Raw genomic sequence first — 13,154 nt, 5'->3', positions numbered from 1 at the left:
TCTTTAATTAATTTTATTTATATTTGAATCCAATTAGACTATTAGTTATTAAAAGAATGTTCTGGTCCTTTTAAGTAAATATTTTTTTGGGTGCTTTTAACTAAACTAGTGAATAAGTAGTTCAATTGTTGCTAGTAATTCAAGCCTTGCAGTAATAAAGCTATAAAATAATTGTTAGTGCTTGCAAAAGATTTAGTAGAGATAGTGATTTTAAAAAAATTTAAAATTGTACCCACTGATAAATTGATTAAATAACCGATTTGAATGACCGGACTGTTAAAGAATTCGTTAAGAATTGGTTAAAACTGGTGCTTTGATTGTTAGTAAAAATGTAAAACACATTAGTAATTAAGAATTGAATACAAGTAATTTACAAAACACTCGCATACCTACTCAATGAATTGAGCTGACCTCGTTTAATTTAATTTTTTTTTAGTTCTTATAATTTTTTTCTTTTCTTTTTTTACAAATTATGATTGTTTTATTTTTAATCTTTAAAACACTTTAGATAATACTATTATCTAAAATTTTATAAAAATAAAAAACAAAAAAATATAATTTACATAGACTAAAAATAAAAAATAATTTTACAAAGACTAAAAAAAAAACACCACATTACAAGAATTAAAAAGATATTTAAGCTCTATAAGTTATTTAATGTATACGATGCTCATTTCTTTTATTTGTTCAAAACTTAAGTAATGAAAAAAAATGAAAAAAATGAGGAGGGAAATAAGTTGAGAGGATCTTTTCCCCAAATATATGCATTTAGTTGCTAAAACATGCTCTTATTACTATTCTACAATTATTTCTTACTTTTATTAATGCAAATTTTGAATTAATTAATTCCAAAATTATATTTTTTACTAATAATATTAATTGTGTAAAATAAGAAAATTAATTATTGTTTAATCAAATAATTAATTAAGAGAAACAAAATGTTAATTAGCTCAGGATACATGTCACGCTGTCACACAGTATGAAACAGACACATTTTACGGGAAAAAGAATAGAACATGGCTTTGCGAGAATCAAATATAAAGACTTGAAATTTATAATGCAGGATTCACACCAAAAATCAGGATACCTTCCTGTGCTATACTCGGTTGATATTGTTTTTTCTTTTTTCCTAAAAGAAGTAGTTATTAAAAAGTTATATTGAAAATTATCTTTTATTAGTTGACAATATAAAAAAAAAAAAAAAAACAGATATTGTTTACACTCATAACATATAAAATTAAACCCTTAATATAAATTTAGAACATAATTGTATTTCTCCCTATTGTTTGGTTGGGCCGTTGGCCTAAGAATTTGGGCAGGCCCATTGTGTGCACGGCGATGATGCCTGAACGAACACAACGGAGGGGTTTGTTGATTCTTGATTGTGTTTGGTTCGAAGATGAAGAAAAATGGCGTTATTCCGTGGTGGATGAAGCAGCAATGGCGGGGAATAGTGAAAGTGCGTCTGAAATGGGTGAAGAACCGAAGCCTGGACCACGTGATCGACAAGGAAACCGATCTGAAGGCGGCGTGCCTCCTGAAGGACGCCGTGAACCGCTCCTCCACCGGCTTCCTCACCGCGCAATCCGTCGCCGACTGGCAGAAACTCCTCGGCCTCACCGTCCCCGTCCTCCGCTTTCTCCGCCGCTATCCCACTCTCTTCCAGGAGTTCCCCCACCCTCGCTGGGCCTCCCTCCCCTGCTTCCGCCTCACCGACACCGCACTCTTCCTCCACTCCCAGGAACTCTCCCTCCACCAAACCCACCAAAACGACGCCGTCCAAACCCTCTCCAAGCTCCTCATGATGTCCAACTCACGCGCCCTCCCCCTCCACTCCCTCCACGCGCTCAAGTGGGATCTCGGTTTACCCGACACCTTCCACAAAACCCTAGTCCCCCTCTACCCCCACCAGTTCCAATTTGTCAGGTCCCCCAACGGCGTCGTTTCAATCCAGCTATCTCGCTGGCCCGAGGAACTCGCGGTTTCCGCGCTGCAGAAGAGCAACGAGGGTGGGACCCACTACCGCGAATTCAAGCGAGGACAATCGGCTTTGGCTTTTCCGATGCGGTTTCCGAGGGGTTACGGCGCGCAGAAGAAAGTGAGGACGTGGATGGAGGAGTTTCAGAAGCTTCCTTACGTTTCTCCTTACACGGATTCCACGAAGATTGATCCTAACAGCGATTTGATGGAGAAGCGCGTCGTTGGGGTTCTGCACGAGATTTTGAGTTTGACTCTGCACAAGAAAACCAAGAGGAACTACTTGAGGGGCTTGAGGGAAGAGTTTAACCTTCCGCATAAGTTTACCCGAATTTTCACCAGGTATCCCGGGATTTTTTACCTCTCCTTGAAGTGTAAAACCACCACGGTTACTCTCAAGGAAGGGTACCAGAGTGGGAAGCTAGTGGACCCGCACCCTCTTGCTCGGCATAGAGATAAGTTTTACCATGTGATGCAGACGGGGCTTCTATATCGCGGCGATGGATCGTTGAAACCTCAGGAGAACAATTTGCTGGCTGAGAATGATAAATTAAGGAGTGAAGACTCTGAGGTTGAAATGAGTGATGAACTCTGCGAGACTGAGTTAAGTGAATGAGATTTTGATGCAGATTTGTGTTTAGTGTGATACAAATATACAATCATACAAGCATCAGGATAATTCGCTCTAAAGAAAAATTGTTTCCTCCCCAGGTTAGTAACTCTGTTCCTAACTAGCTTCATGGCACGGTTTGTTAGATTTCTCTTGCGCTTAACAGTGGAACTTCATAGATTGCTACTTATTATAACCATACAAAATTGAGTTGTGAACTCATGGTTTCTAGAGGACCTGTTTCTTGTATATATGAACTTCAAGTGCAGTTGTGGAGTGGAAATTCCATTCTGCTTTTGAACAATAGAGATGGGAAGGATTGATCGTGATAGAATATGAAATTCAGTAATTCATTATAATATTTAGTGTGTCATACTTACATTTTAGTAAAAATGCGTGATGCAAATTGTGTGTCATACTTACAGTTTAGTGTCCTGCAATTAGAATTAATTATACAGGTCACTTTTTTTTTTAAAAAAATGCTAATGATGCAGGTCATTTAGTATATCTAAGTCATGGGTTTGTGGACTAACCCATGATGACCTAAATAAAAATATTAAAGAAAAAAGTTTTAAAAAAATATTTAAAAGTTTATAAGAAAAATATTTTGAGTTTATTTTGCCAATTTATTACCACCTTAGAAGCATATCTATAGGAGTTTATTTGACCAACTTTTATTGCCAATCTATGATAATTAAAAACAGTTGTCATTCTAGATTGGTTACGAGTTAAGAATTAATCTCCAGCCCAATAAAGCTTTGGATGCGGGCCAACCTGTACAACACCATTGATTTTCTTTTCTTTATAATCAGCTAAATGCCTAAACATGATAGAGGTGACCAAATATCTTTTAATTTTTTTTGTAAAAAGATAATAGTATGTTGTACAAGTTAAACGGGCTGGTCATTGAAATGTTGGTCCATATGTTTGCAAACTAAATCCATAAGCTAAACAAGCTAACCTATATGGACATTAATAATTTATAGGGGGTTGCTATCTCCCCCTCCCTCTCCTATACTCTTTACACCCCATATTATTTGGAAATTAAAATAATTTTAAAGTACTCTTATACTCTCACTCCCTTTTATAAAAAAATTTCCCCTTCCCTCCCCTACTCTCCTATATCTCCTCACCTCCATCCTACAACCCATCTCCTCATCTTCAAATATATTTACACCCCCGTCAAATTCTCACTTCCTCTTCTACAAGCATTATTCTTCCGTATCATCTATTACTTCTTCATGTTGGTGTCTTCATGTTCCATGTTCCATTTTGCATTTTTTCAGCACATTGGTTTGTGGTTTTGTTTTGTTCCTTTGGAGACTTAAGAATTTTTCTATAAAAAATGTCACATGCTTTTAACGAGGTTAAGTAGGGATGTTGGCAGATTAGATTGGATCGATTTTGAAGAGAAAAATCACTCAATCCAATTATTTCGATTTTGTTAATTTATCATCCAATCAATTTAATTTAAACTTTTCGATTTTGTTAATTTATCATCCAATCAATTTAATTTAAACTTTTAATTTGATCTAATTTAAAGTAGTTTGGGTTGGATCAGATTTCGGTTTTAATCATGCTTTTAACTTTTTTTAGAAAATACTAAATAAAAGGTAAGATATGTAATACAAAATAATTTAAAATATCAAATATTTTATTTATATGTCATTATATAACTAATAATATAACATTTACATTATTTAACTCAAATAATTAGTACAAATATCTTTAATTAAATTATATGACAATTTTATAAATATATAAGAAATAAAAAATAGAAATAAGTTTGAATCGATTTCTAAACTTAAATATGAAATCCAATCTGATCCAATAAAACATTTCAATTTTCTAATTTTTCAATCAGTTTAAATTTCAATTTTTAGTTTTTTACAAGTTTTTTCGATCCACATTAGTATGTATACTTTTTTTAGGCATAATTAGAAGTTGAAGATGACAGTAGTTAGTGTGGGGTACGGATCTAATTCAGGACTCAATCTATCCTTTTGTAATTGAAATGGTTTTCATTGATATTGAGATTCACTCAAACAATCTTATATTTACGCTTTAATTAAATTGCGTTTATTATATGATTTTGACATAGTATTTAGAAAATATAGAGGAAAATTAAAGTAAAATAATAAAAAAATGACTAGAAAGTTATTCCACTCTAAAAATAATATTATAACTTATCATATACTGTTGAATTTAAAAGAAATTCTTTACGAGAGAATAGACAAATCCTTGCACATTGAAAGATAAACAGACGACAAAATTAAATGTATGCGGGCCAGATATAATAAGAAATCAGCCCTTATTAATACGTACTATAACTACTCTTTTGGTATCTAGTTCAAAAAAAATTAATTCGCAATTTTAGCAAAGGTTTTTTTTATATATTTGAATTATATTATAATTTAAATAAAATTAAAGAACGCTGTTATTAGTCGGTTTAGTAGTGACTATAAATTACCTAATATGAAATTTTAAGTTACACAATTATCTAAATATTTATTTATTATATTTCTATGGACATTAAATATATAAAAATTTAAAATTAGTAATATAAAAATAAATACAAAATTCTTACGGGAACATAGACTACATAGTTACTATCTTAATTTTTGGGATATCCGCATAGCACTAGTCGCTATCTCATCCAGTTGCAGTTAATAGGGGAAATTAATGCCCATTTGTCTTGAGTTATTGCCAATTGCATAATCCAAAATCTGTATTTGGTCAACAATATTCTTCTTCCATTTCGTCGGTTCCCAGCCCAAGAATAATGAACAAATGTTAACTAAAAAATGATTTGTATTCATTAATATACTTTTTATTTTTTGGTATTTATTAAAAATCATAAAATTTTATAAATCTTATTTCTTATTTAATGGTTTTTATGATTTTATAATATTCAATAAATTTTAACTTAAAATGAAAAGCATATTGAAAGAGTATGTTAAAAACCAGTATGTTACTACCACTCTTTTTTAATGAAGTTCCAAATTTTGTTCCTTGTTAATCCTATGCACTGAAGTTTAGAAGTTGCCCCATCAACAAACACAGAGCTAACAGTCCCACTCCCACCTTTTTTTTCTTTTTCTTTTTTTATTCTCTTTAGGCTTTGCTACTGAATGGTGTAAAGTGCATTTTGCATTTGAAGATATGAATGATAGATTAATCACCTAATAATAAATGCAACCATAACATTAGTGAGAGTTGAAGACGCTAAAATCTTTGCCAAAAAACTCCGAACCAAAACAAAGCAAAGAAACCCAAAATTGCACCGAACTACCAGAAAAGGCATAATTGCAAATCGGGGAGGATGTAGACATGTCAACTGCATAGCATTGCCATTGCCATTGCCTCCCTTAAAAGCCCCTTCTCCTCAAGGTTACCAAATACACCACCCCACCATATAGTCACATATATATACTTAAACTCCCACGCGCCTACTACCATTTATTTTTATTATTAATAACTGTACAAGAATTTTATTGCCTAGTTAATATGATTTATGAACACTATATACTTTACGGGTTAGAAATGTGCGGCACTTCCTTGGAAGATATTTTTCATAACTTTTAATAAAGAAATTGTACAATTTTTTCCCTCAATTTTAATATCTTTGTTTAAGGGTAAATATCAAATGAGAAAGATTATAAATAAGAGCTCTCGCTTGACATACCCCTCATTAGAAAGATTATAAATATGCAAGTTTCATACTATTTAACTATTTTTAAAATTAATGAACATAACTCCATATTTTTTTATATTTTGTAATAATGTATAATTTTATTTCTATCCATTTCCATTTCTCATAACATAATTTTGCATTTCTCTATTCCATACGTACCATTTGAACATTCCATGATTCCATGACTATTTTAAGAAAAGATGCACAGCACGTGACATGCAGAGTTTTTTTGCAGACGATGAACTTTAGTCTGGATAAGTAATAAATTAAATAATGTAATTGTTGTTGATTATTATCATAAGAATGGAAGGAAAGTGGATTTCCTCAAACTATGGTGTACGTTCCTCCAATCAAAAGAAAAAGAAAGCATGGACCGACTGTGGGAATAACTGGCGGTATAAAGCTGTTAACCAACAATAGTTCCACTATGATCAGTCAAAAGCCTTTTGTAGAACCAGCGAGTGATCCATATGATTTGTTGGAAGCATATCCAACAGTGAATCTAAGAATCCCGAAAGAGGAGCTCTATTTTCTTTCTCAATTTCCCCATGATACTTTATGTGTGGTAGGACTTAGGATCCTTAACATACAAGATTTGTGTTTGTGTGTTAGGATCATTAATACTTTACATGATAATATATTTTGGTATATGAGGATGGAAATTTTACATGATGCTTTAGATAATTAAGTAATTCCTGAAAAAAAAAAAAAGATAATTAAGTAATTTTTTTCGACGAGTGCTACTGTAGATCAACCTTGATAGAAATAAATACACATTAAAAAATAATTAATATTATAGTATTAAAATTCTAAATAGATTAGTATATAGAAATAAATTTTTCTTTTAAAAAATAAAAGGTGTAATTATTTAACATTATTCAGTATTTAACATTTAGAAATGAAGTGAAGACTAAAGATATCGATTTAACCTAAAATGAATTGACTTGATAAGGAAAAATTAGTTGAATTTCAAATAAAAATATGGTAATTAAGAAAAACAATAAATACAATATTAACTATTATTAAAAGATTTTTATTGTGATTTTAAATATAAAATAAATTTACTATTTTTTTAATGGAGACCCATATCTTGAAATTATTATAGATAGCAAAATTTTATGGATATTTAATATTTTTATATTATATTGATTGATTTATTATTATCCTATTTGGGTGGATGGTGTGTCACATGCACGCACTTGTCATGCGTGTGCTTAGAACCTGTGTCCTTTTAAGAGCGTGTTTCCAATTTTTGATATTCAATACAATATCTTCCCATTCCTCTGTGTGTGATCTTTGGAAGGAGATGGGTCGTCTTGCTACATTATCAGAAGAACCCATCAACGACCAAGACAACAAGAGAAGCACCTCTTCAAGCTCAAAAAAATGGCGAAACTGGAACTGGATCAAGACCCACTTCTTCCACAAGAAGCCCGACCTCAAGATCCTCCTCAGCGTTCTCGCCTGCCCTCTCTTCCCTGTCCCTCCAAACACCCCATCGGACCCACCCCTCAACCAGCTCTCTTCTTCAGCTCAGTATATTATCCAGCACTTCACCGCCGCCACCGGCTGCCGGAAGCTGGAAGGGACGGTCAAGAACGTCTTTGCCACCGGAAAGGTGGAAATGTGGGCCGTGGATGAGGTCGGAAACACCGGAGTCTCCGAGAGAGGCTGCTTTGTCATATGGCAGATGCTCCCCGACAAGTGGCAGATTGAGCTTGCTGTCGCTGGTCACAAGGTTGTCGCCGGTAGTGATGGCACCGTCGCCTGGCGCCACACTCCTTGGCTCGGGGCCCATGCCGCAAAAGGCGGCATCCGCCCTCTTCGACGGGCTGTTCAGGCAAGTTCAATTATTAAATAGTCCAAAATCATCATCGTTTTCATTACTAATCTCCACGTAACATGTAATAAAATGTTATTATCTTTTTAAAAAACTTAATTATCGTTTTCCATCATCTCCTACTTTAAAAATTTATAGTTGTCATTATCTTTTCCTTTATTTGTTTGTGTATTTATTTGTTAATGATATTGTTGCTAGGTAGTACTACTATTTTGTTTTGAGTAAGAAAGGTTTATTGATATTTAATTCCAATATTTTTGTTGGTCGTGTTTATCGGATCCAAGTTCCAACTCAGGGAGAGTGGTATTTTAATTATGACGACCCTTGAGCGAGACTTGACTATGAATTGTTTCAACTTCTTTTTGTTAAATAATAATACGAGGAATGAGCAATGGCGGGGCATGAGAATTGAGAGGGGGGTTAGTGAAATGAAATCTCTGAATGATGTAACTGATGTAGACTCCGAATTGAATGTCTTTGAATTTTGTTTTTAAAATTCATCAATGCTGGTTGCTGAGGGTTTGGTTCATTTTAATTAATACCCGAACATTTTTGCCCCACATTACCAGCCAATATAATGGATCTTTGTTTCCCACCTAAATTCTCTTCATTTGTTGGATCTAACCACATTGTTCTGTTTCCTTTTCTTATTTATGGAGGCGTTGATCATCACGTGTTACTATTTTGGCAGGACCTACTTATTCAAGATTCTTTCACAAAAAATAAATAAATCTCAAGATAACTAAGATCTTATTGTTTTAAATTCACAAAATCAATCTTGCACTCTCAACCGTACCAAAAGTTCAAAATTAATTCTCTTATATGATCAATTTTATCCAACTCTAAACCAAATTTATAATGATACTCATGGGTCTAATATGATAGTGTATAATACTATTCAATTTGAATTACTTTAAAATATTATTTTAAAAATTAATAAATTTATTATTTATGATAAATTATAATATGATTACTGAATATAATTTTTTTCTCCATACTCATAAGACTACAATAGAGTTGAAATTAATGTTTCTCCGAAATGTCAAACTTTATTTTATGGGAAAAAGTTGGCTTTGGGCCATATGGTACTCTCTGCTATGAAGAAATATATAGTAGTATAGTTTTTTTTTTTTTTTTTGGCTCAGCAATATGTAGTATTATAGTGATTTGACTTGATGGGCATCTAAGGTGGTGCGAATGCTGTTTCCCACTGCGTAGCATGAGTAGTGATGCGAGTGGTTGCGTAATTGTCACACCCTCAAACGACAAATTGGTTGTACGTGTTGTAGGGACTGGACCCTTTGGCAGTGTCTGCTGTATTCTCTGCAGCACAATACATGGGAGAGAAACAAATCTCAGGCATCGATTGTTTCGTTCTAAAGCTGTCACCTGATCAGAAGGACCTCGTTGACCGAAGTGACAACACTGCTGAGATGATCAAGCACGTTGCATTTGGCTACTTCAGCCAGAGAAATGGTCTATTGGTGCACCTTGAGGACTCTTACCTTACTAGAATCCAATCCCCTGGGACACACCCCACGTACTGGGAGACCACAATGTCAACGAAAATTGAGGATTACAAAATGGTGGATGGTGTGATGATTGCACATGCTGGCCATTCAACCGTGATCATCACAAGGTTTGGGGACAATCTTAAAACAGGACCTGCCATCACACGGTTGGAAGAATCATGGACCATTGATGATGTTGCATTCAACGTTCAAGGCCTTTCCATGGACTGCTTCATACCCCCTAAGGAACTCCACAAGGACTACCCACAAGAAGATCTAGATTGGAGATCACCCTTGCATAGATGATGATGATCATGAATTCGTGATCCCAAACAAACCTTGGTTGGAGGAGTTTTTGTATTTTTTTTCTAAATAACTGTTGTTATTGATATTGCTAACTGTTACTACTATTACTTAACATATATATGTAGATTGCTTTGTAATAGTGTATTACTGATTTTGGGCATATATATAACAGATCTCAACTATTAATTGTTGTGTCTATGCCACGTGATTTTGGGCATAATGTAGATGTCTGACGGCTATTATTAGTTTTCTCTGTGGAATTTTACTATTTTGGTTCCTTGCATTGAACAAGCCTGGTTTTGTGTCCAGTTTGTTGGGTACCTTTTGGCTGCTTTAAACTATGTATAAAGAAGTGTAAAACTTACGTTATTTTGCTGGTTGATTACATGATATGTGCAATGTGTATGATCTTTTTCTTTTTCACAATTTAATTTGAAAGGCGTTGTTTTTAAGTAGCTAAAATGCTGTGCTTGTTATTGATGTAGTCAGCGGTGATTTTGTTTCAAATACTGCTAAAAACATTGCTACAAATTGAAAATCTTGAAATCTGCAAAAATATTTTCAGTGCATTGTCAAGCGAGTTTCTTTTATGTCTATTGTAATATGAATCGTGCTTTTGAAATTTGGTTTTATTGAAACATATATTTTAGATCTTAAAAGGAAAAAACTTTGCTATATACATGAAGAAAAATGTTTTTTTCTTTTCTAGTAAGATTTTTTTTTTTATTATACCCAGCAAGGGTGTTTTAGGGTGTGTTTGTTTTCAGTTGAGAATACAAAGAGAAAGGTGTGTTTATTTTCAGTTGAGAATAGAGAAGCAAGTGATTCTCGCGTTATGGTGTTTTAGGGTGCTTCTATGTTTCAGGTTGAGAAGCCTCAAATATCATTAATTGAAAATACCCAGCAGCATTTAAAATATCAATGATATAAGACTCATAAATTAAAATAAGCTTTGATTAACTTTTTTTCGACACATCATTCATTGAAAATACCCAGTAACATTTACAAAAACAGAAAATGCTAAAGAGAGAAAATTACTACAGTGCACCTTACTTGCATTAGAATGTGCGTTGACTGCAATACAAATGCACACTTGTGCATGAAGCCCACGAGTCATTACTGGATATATGGACACTTACTTGTGTCATGAATCCCACTATTAATTACTGAGTATATGGACACTTGTGTCATGAAGTCCACGACTCATTACTGGGTATATGGACACTTGTGTCATGAAGCCCACTAGTTATTAATGGGTGCATAATGTATGGGTATTTGGTAGGGTCCTGCTGTTAGCACTTCCCAATTTACTATTTAAACCTCAAAAATTTTCCCAGCAGCTTGAGTTAGCTTCCGGCATTGTTTAAAGAAAAATAATGCCTTTCTTCTTCTTAAGTAAAATTGATATTATATAATGAAAGAAACGATATAAAAAAGCGATTTTCAACTAAATAAATATAAGAGAGTGTTACCTTTTATCACATTTTTTCCCATCTCATAAAAAAGGACATAAGCTTGAAAAGTATGATAAAAACCGGACTACCTAAATCTACCATAAAATCATTTATTGAACCACAAAAATCGGTCATTTAAAACTTTTGATTAGCTATAAAAAAAGTCAACTCGATAAAAAACGTTTTGTTTGTTTGTCCATATCAATTTAGAATACTGAATTACATTTTTATGTGTATATATATTTTACTGGAAATTTTCAATATTAAAGAGGACCCGAACTCTATATTTGATTGAATTTTGGGAGGCATAACGATAAATACAAGGAGGAAACAACGATGTATCTTGCACTGTCCCATCCGGAGTAGTATTTTATGTGATTTAGTTGTCAATGCATTTATTGCATCCCCTGTGTCCTTTTGATGCCTTCAAACTAAACGTATTAAATGTACGATGCCAATTCGTTATTTTTTGTTTATACTATAAAATTTAGGTGAATAGAATCCTAAAGAATCATCCTATCAAAAAGTCTCAACATTTTAAAAATATTTACAAATTAATTATCAATAAGATCCTCAACAAAAATGAAACTTATATCCTTTTTGGGAACATGAGTTTATTTCTTACTGTCTAAGACCCATATTTGTGTGCCAATTTGTTATCAAATCGAATCAACACATTGGTTTTAATTTCTTTCTCTTCTATGGATTTTTTTTACGGTTAAAAAATTCTGATAAACAATGAGTAATAGTTTTAGGACATTAATTGAAAAAATGAAAAAAATAGTAGTAAATTTTAAAAAAAAATTATCATATAAGAATTCTAATAATCATTTATTACTTGCTTTTAAGTTTTAAATATTAAATTTCTTAACTAACATTCTTAAAGAAATTGTTTTTCTTAGTAGAATTCTTCAAGTAATCGTTAATAAGGCCCATAAATTATCTGTAAATAGAACTCGGACTTTGGATGGTTTTCTATGTTCCAGAAAGATTTACACTCAAACTTTTTAGTATTAATGATTGTATTAAGACCAATCTTTATGAATGATTTTTAAGTAATTGTGTAAAGATTTTCTCTAAAAACACTATCTTAAGAATTAAAAAAACACAGTTAAACAGTGATTTTAAACAAAATATGGTAAAAATAAATAAATTAAACGCACTTTATAGATTATTACTTTGGATATTTTCAACTACAAAACCATTGTACTCAAATTTTTTATAAAGGCAAATGAATTATTTTTCGAGATGTAACTCATATTAGCAACTTTAGAAGAAGACCATTAAAAATTAAATCCCCCAACTATGTAAATATATATCACAAAATTAAGATCTAATATGAATTCTTATTTTCTTTATAGATGTGGGTTCAATTTCTTTTAATATCAGTTAAAAAAAAGTTAAAATCTAACTGGGTGGACATTGAACAATTTTTCTCAGAAAAATAATATAATATGTAAAACAAAAGTGTGAAGATTAAAAGAAAAAAAATACATATTCACATTATTATGTTTTACACATTTATACTGCAATTTACTTATAAGTGAACAAATATCACAGGCGGGCCAAATGGAGCTCATCTTTCCATGAGATTGAGAACATGCCATATTTTAATTTAAAAATTTACTTACATAATTATATTAAATTAAACAATAATCATTAAATACGTAAATCAAGTGCTGTAAAAATTTAATTAGATATTTTAAGTTCAAATTTTGGATATAATTATGTAATTTAGAATACGTGTGACCTAAAAAATTAA

At 32.4% G+C, this 13,154-nt stretch overlaps 2 protein-coding genes across 2 annotated transcripts; both read left to right on the top strand.

The window, feature by feature from the left end:
- The first annotated feature begins 1,242 nt into the window (after positions 1 to 1,242).
- On the top strand, positions 1,243 to 3,003 carry LOC114398042 (protein WHAT'S THIS FACTOR 9, mitochondrial-like). The gene has a single exon (XM_028360154.1). The coding sequence runs from the start codon at positions 1,400 to 1,402 to the stop codon at positions 2,591 to 2,593; it is 1,194 nt and encodes a 397-aa protein (XP_028215955.1). The 5' UTR covers positions 1,243 to 1,399; the 3' UTR covers positions 2,594 to 3,003.
- Positions 3,004 to 7,477: 4,474 nt separating this feature from the next.
- Positions 7,478 to 10,223, top strand: LOC114399159. Its single transcript, XM_028361285.1, has 2 exons — positions 7,478 to 8,121; positions 9,411 to 10,223. The coding sequence occupies exons 1-2, from the start codon at positions 7,486 to 7,488 to the stop codon at positions 9,936 to 9,938; spliced, it is 1,164 nt and encodes a 387-aa protein (XP_028217086.1). The 5' UTR covers positions 7,478 to 7,485; the 3' UTR covers positions 9,939 to 10,223.
- The last annotated feature ends 2,931 nt before the right edge of the window (positions 10,224 to 13,154 follow it).

Source organism: Glycine soja, chromosome 19 (assembly GCF_004193775.1).
Source record: "Glycine soja cultivar W05 chromosome 19, ASM419377v2, whole genome shotgun sequence".
NCBI classification, from domain to species: domain Eukaryota; kingdom Viridiplantae; phylum Streptophyta; class Magnoliopsida; order Fabales; family Fabaceae; genus Glycine; species Glycine soja.
This window is presented reverse-complemented; position numbering and strand designations above follow the sequence as displayed.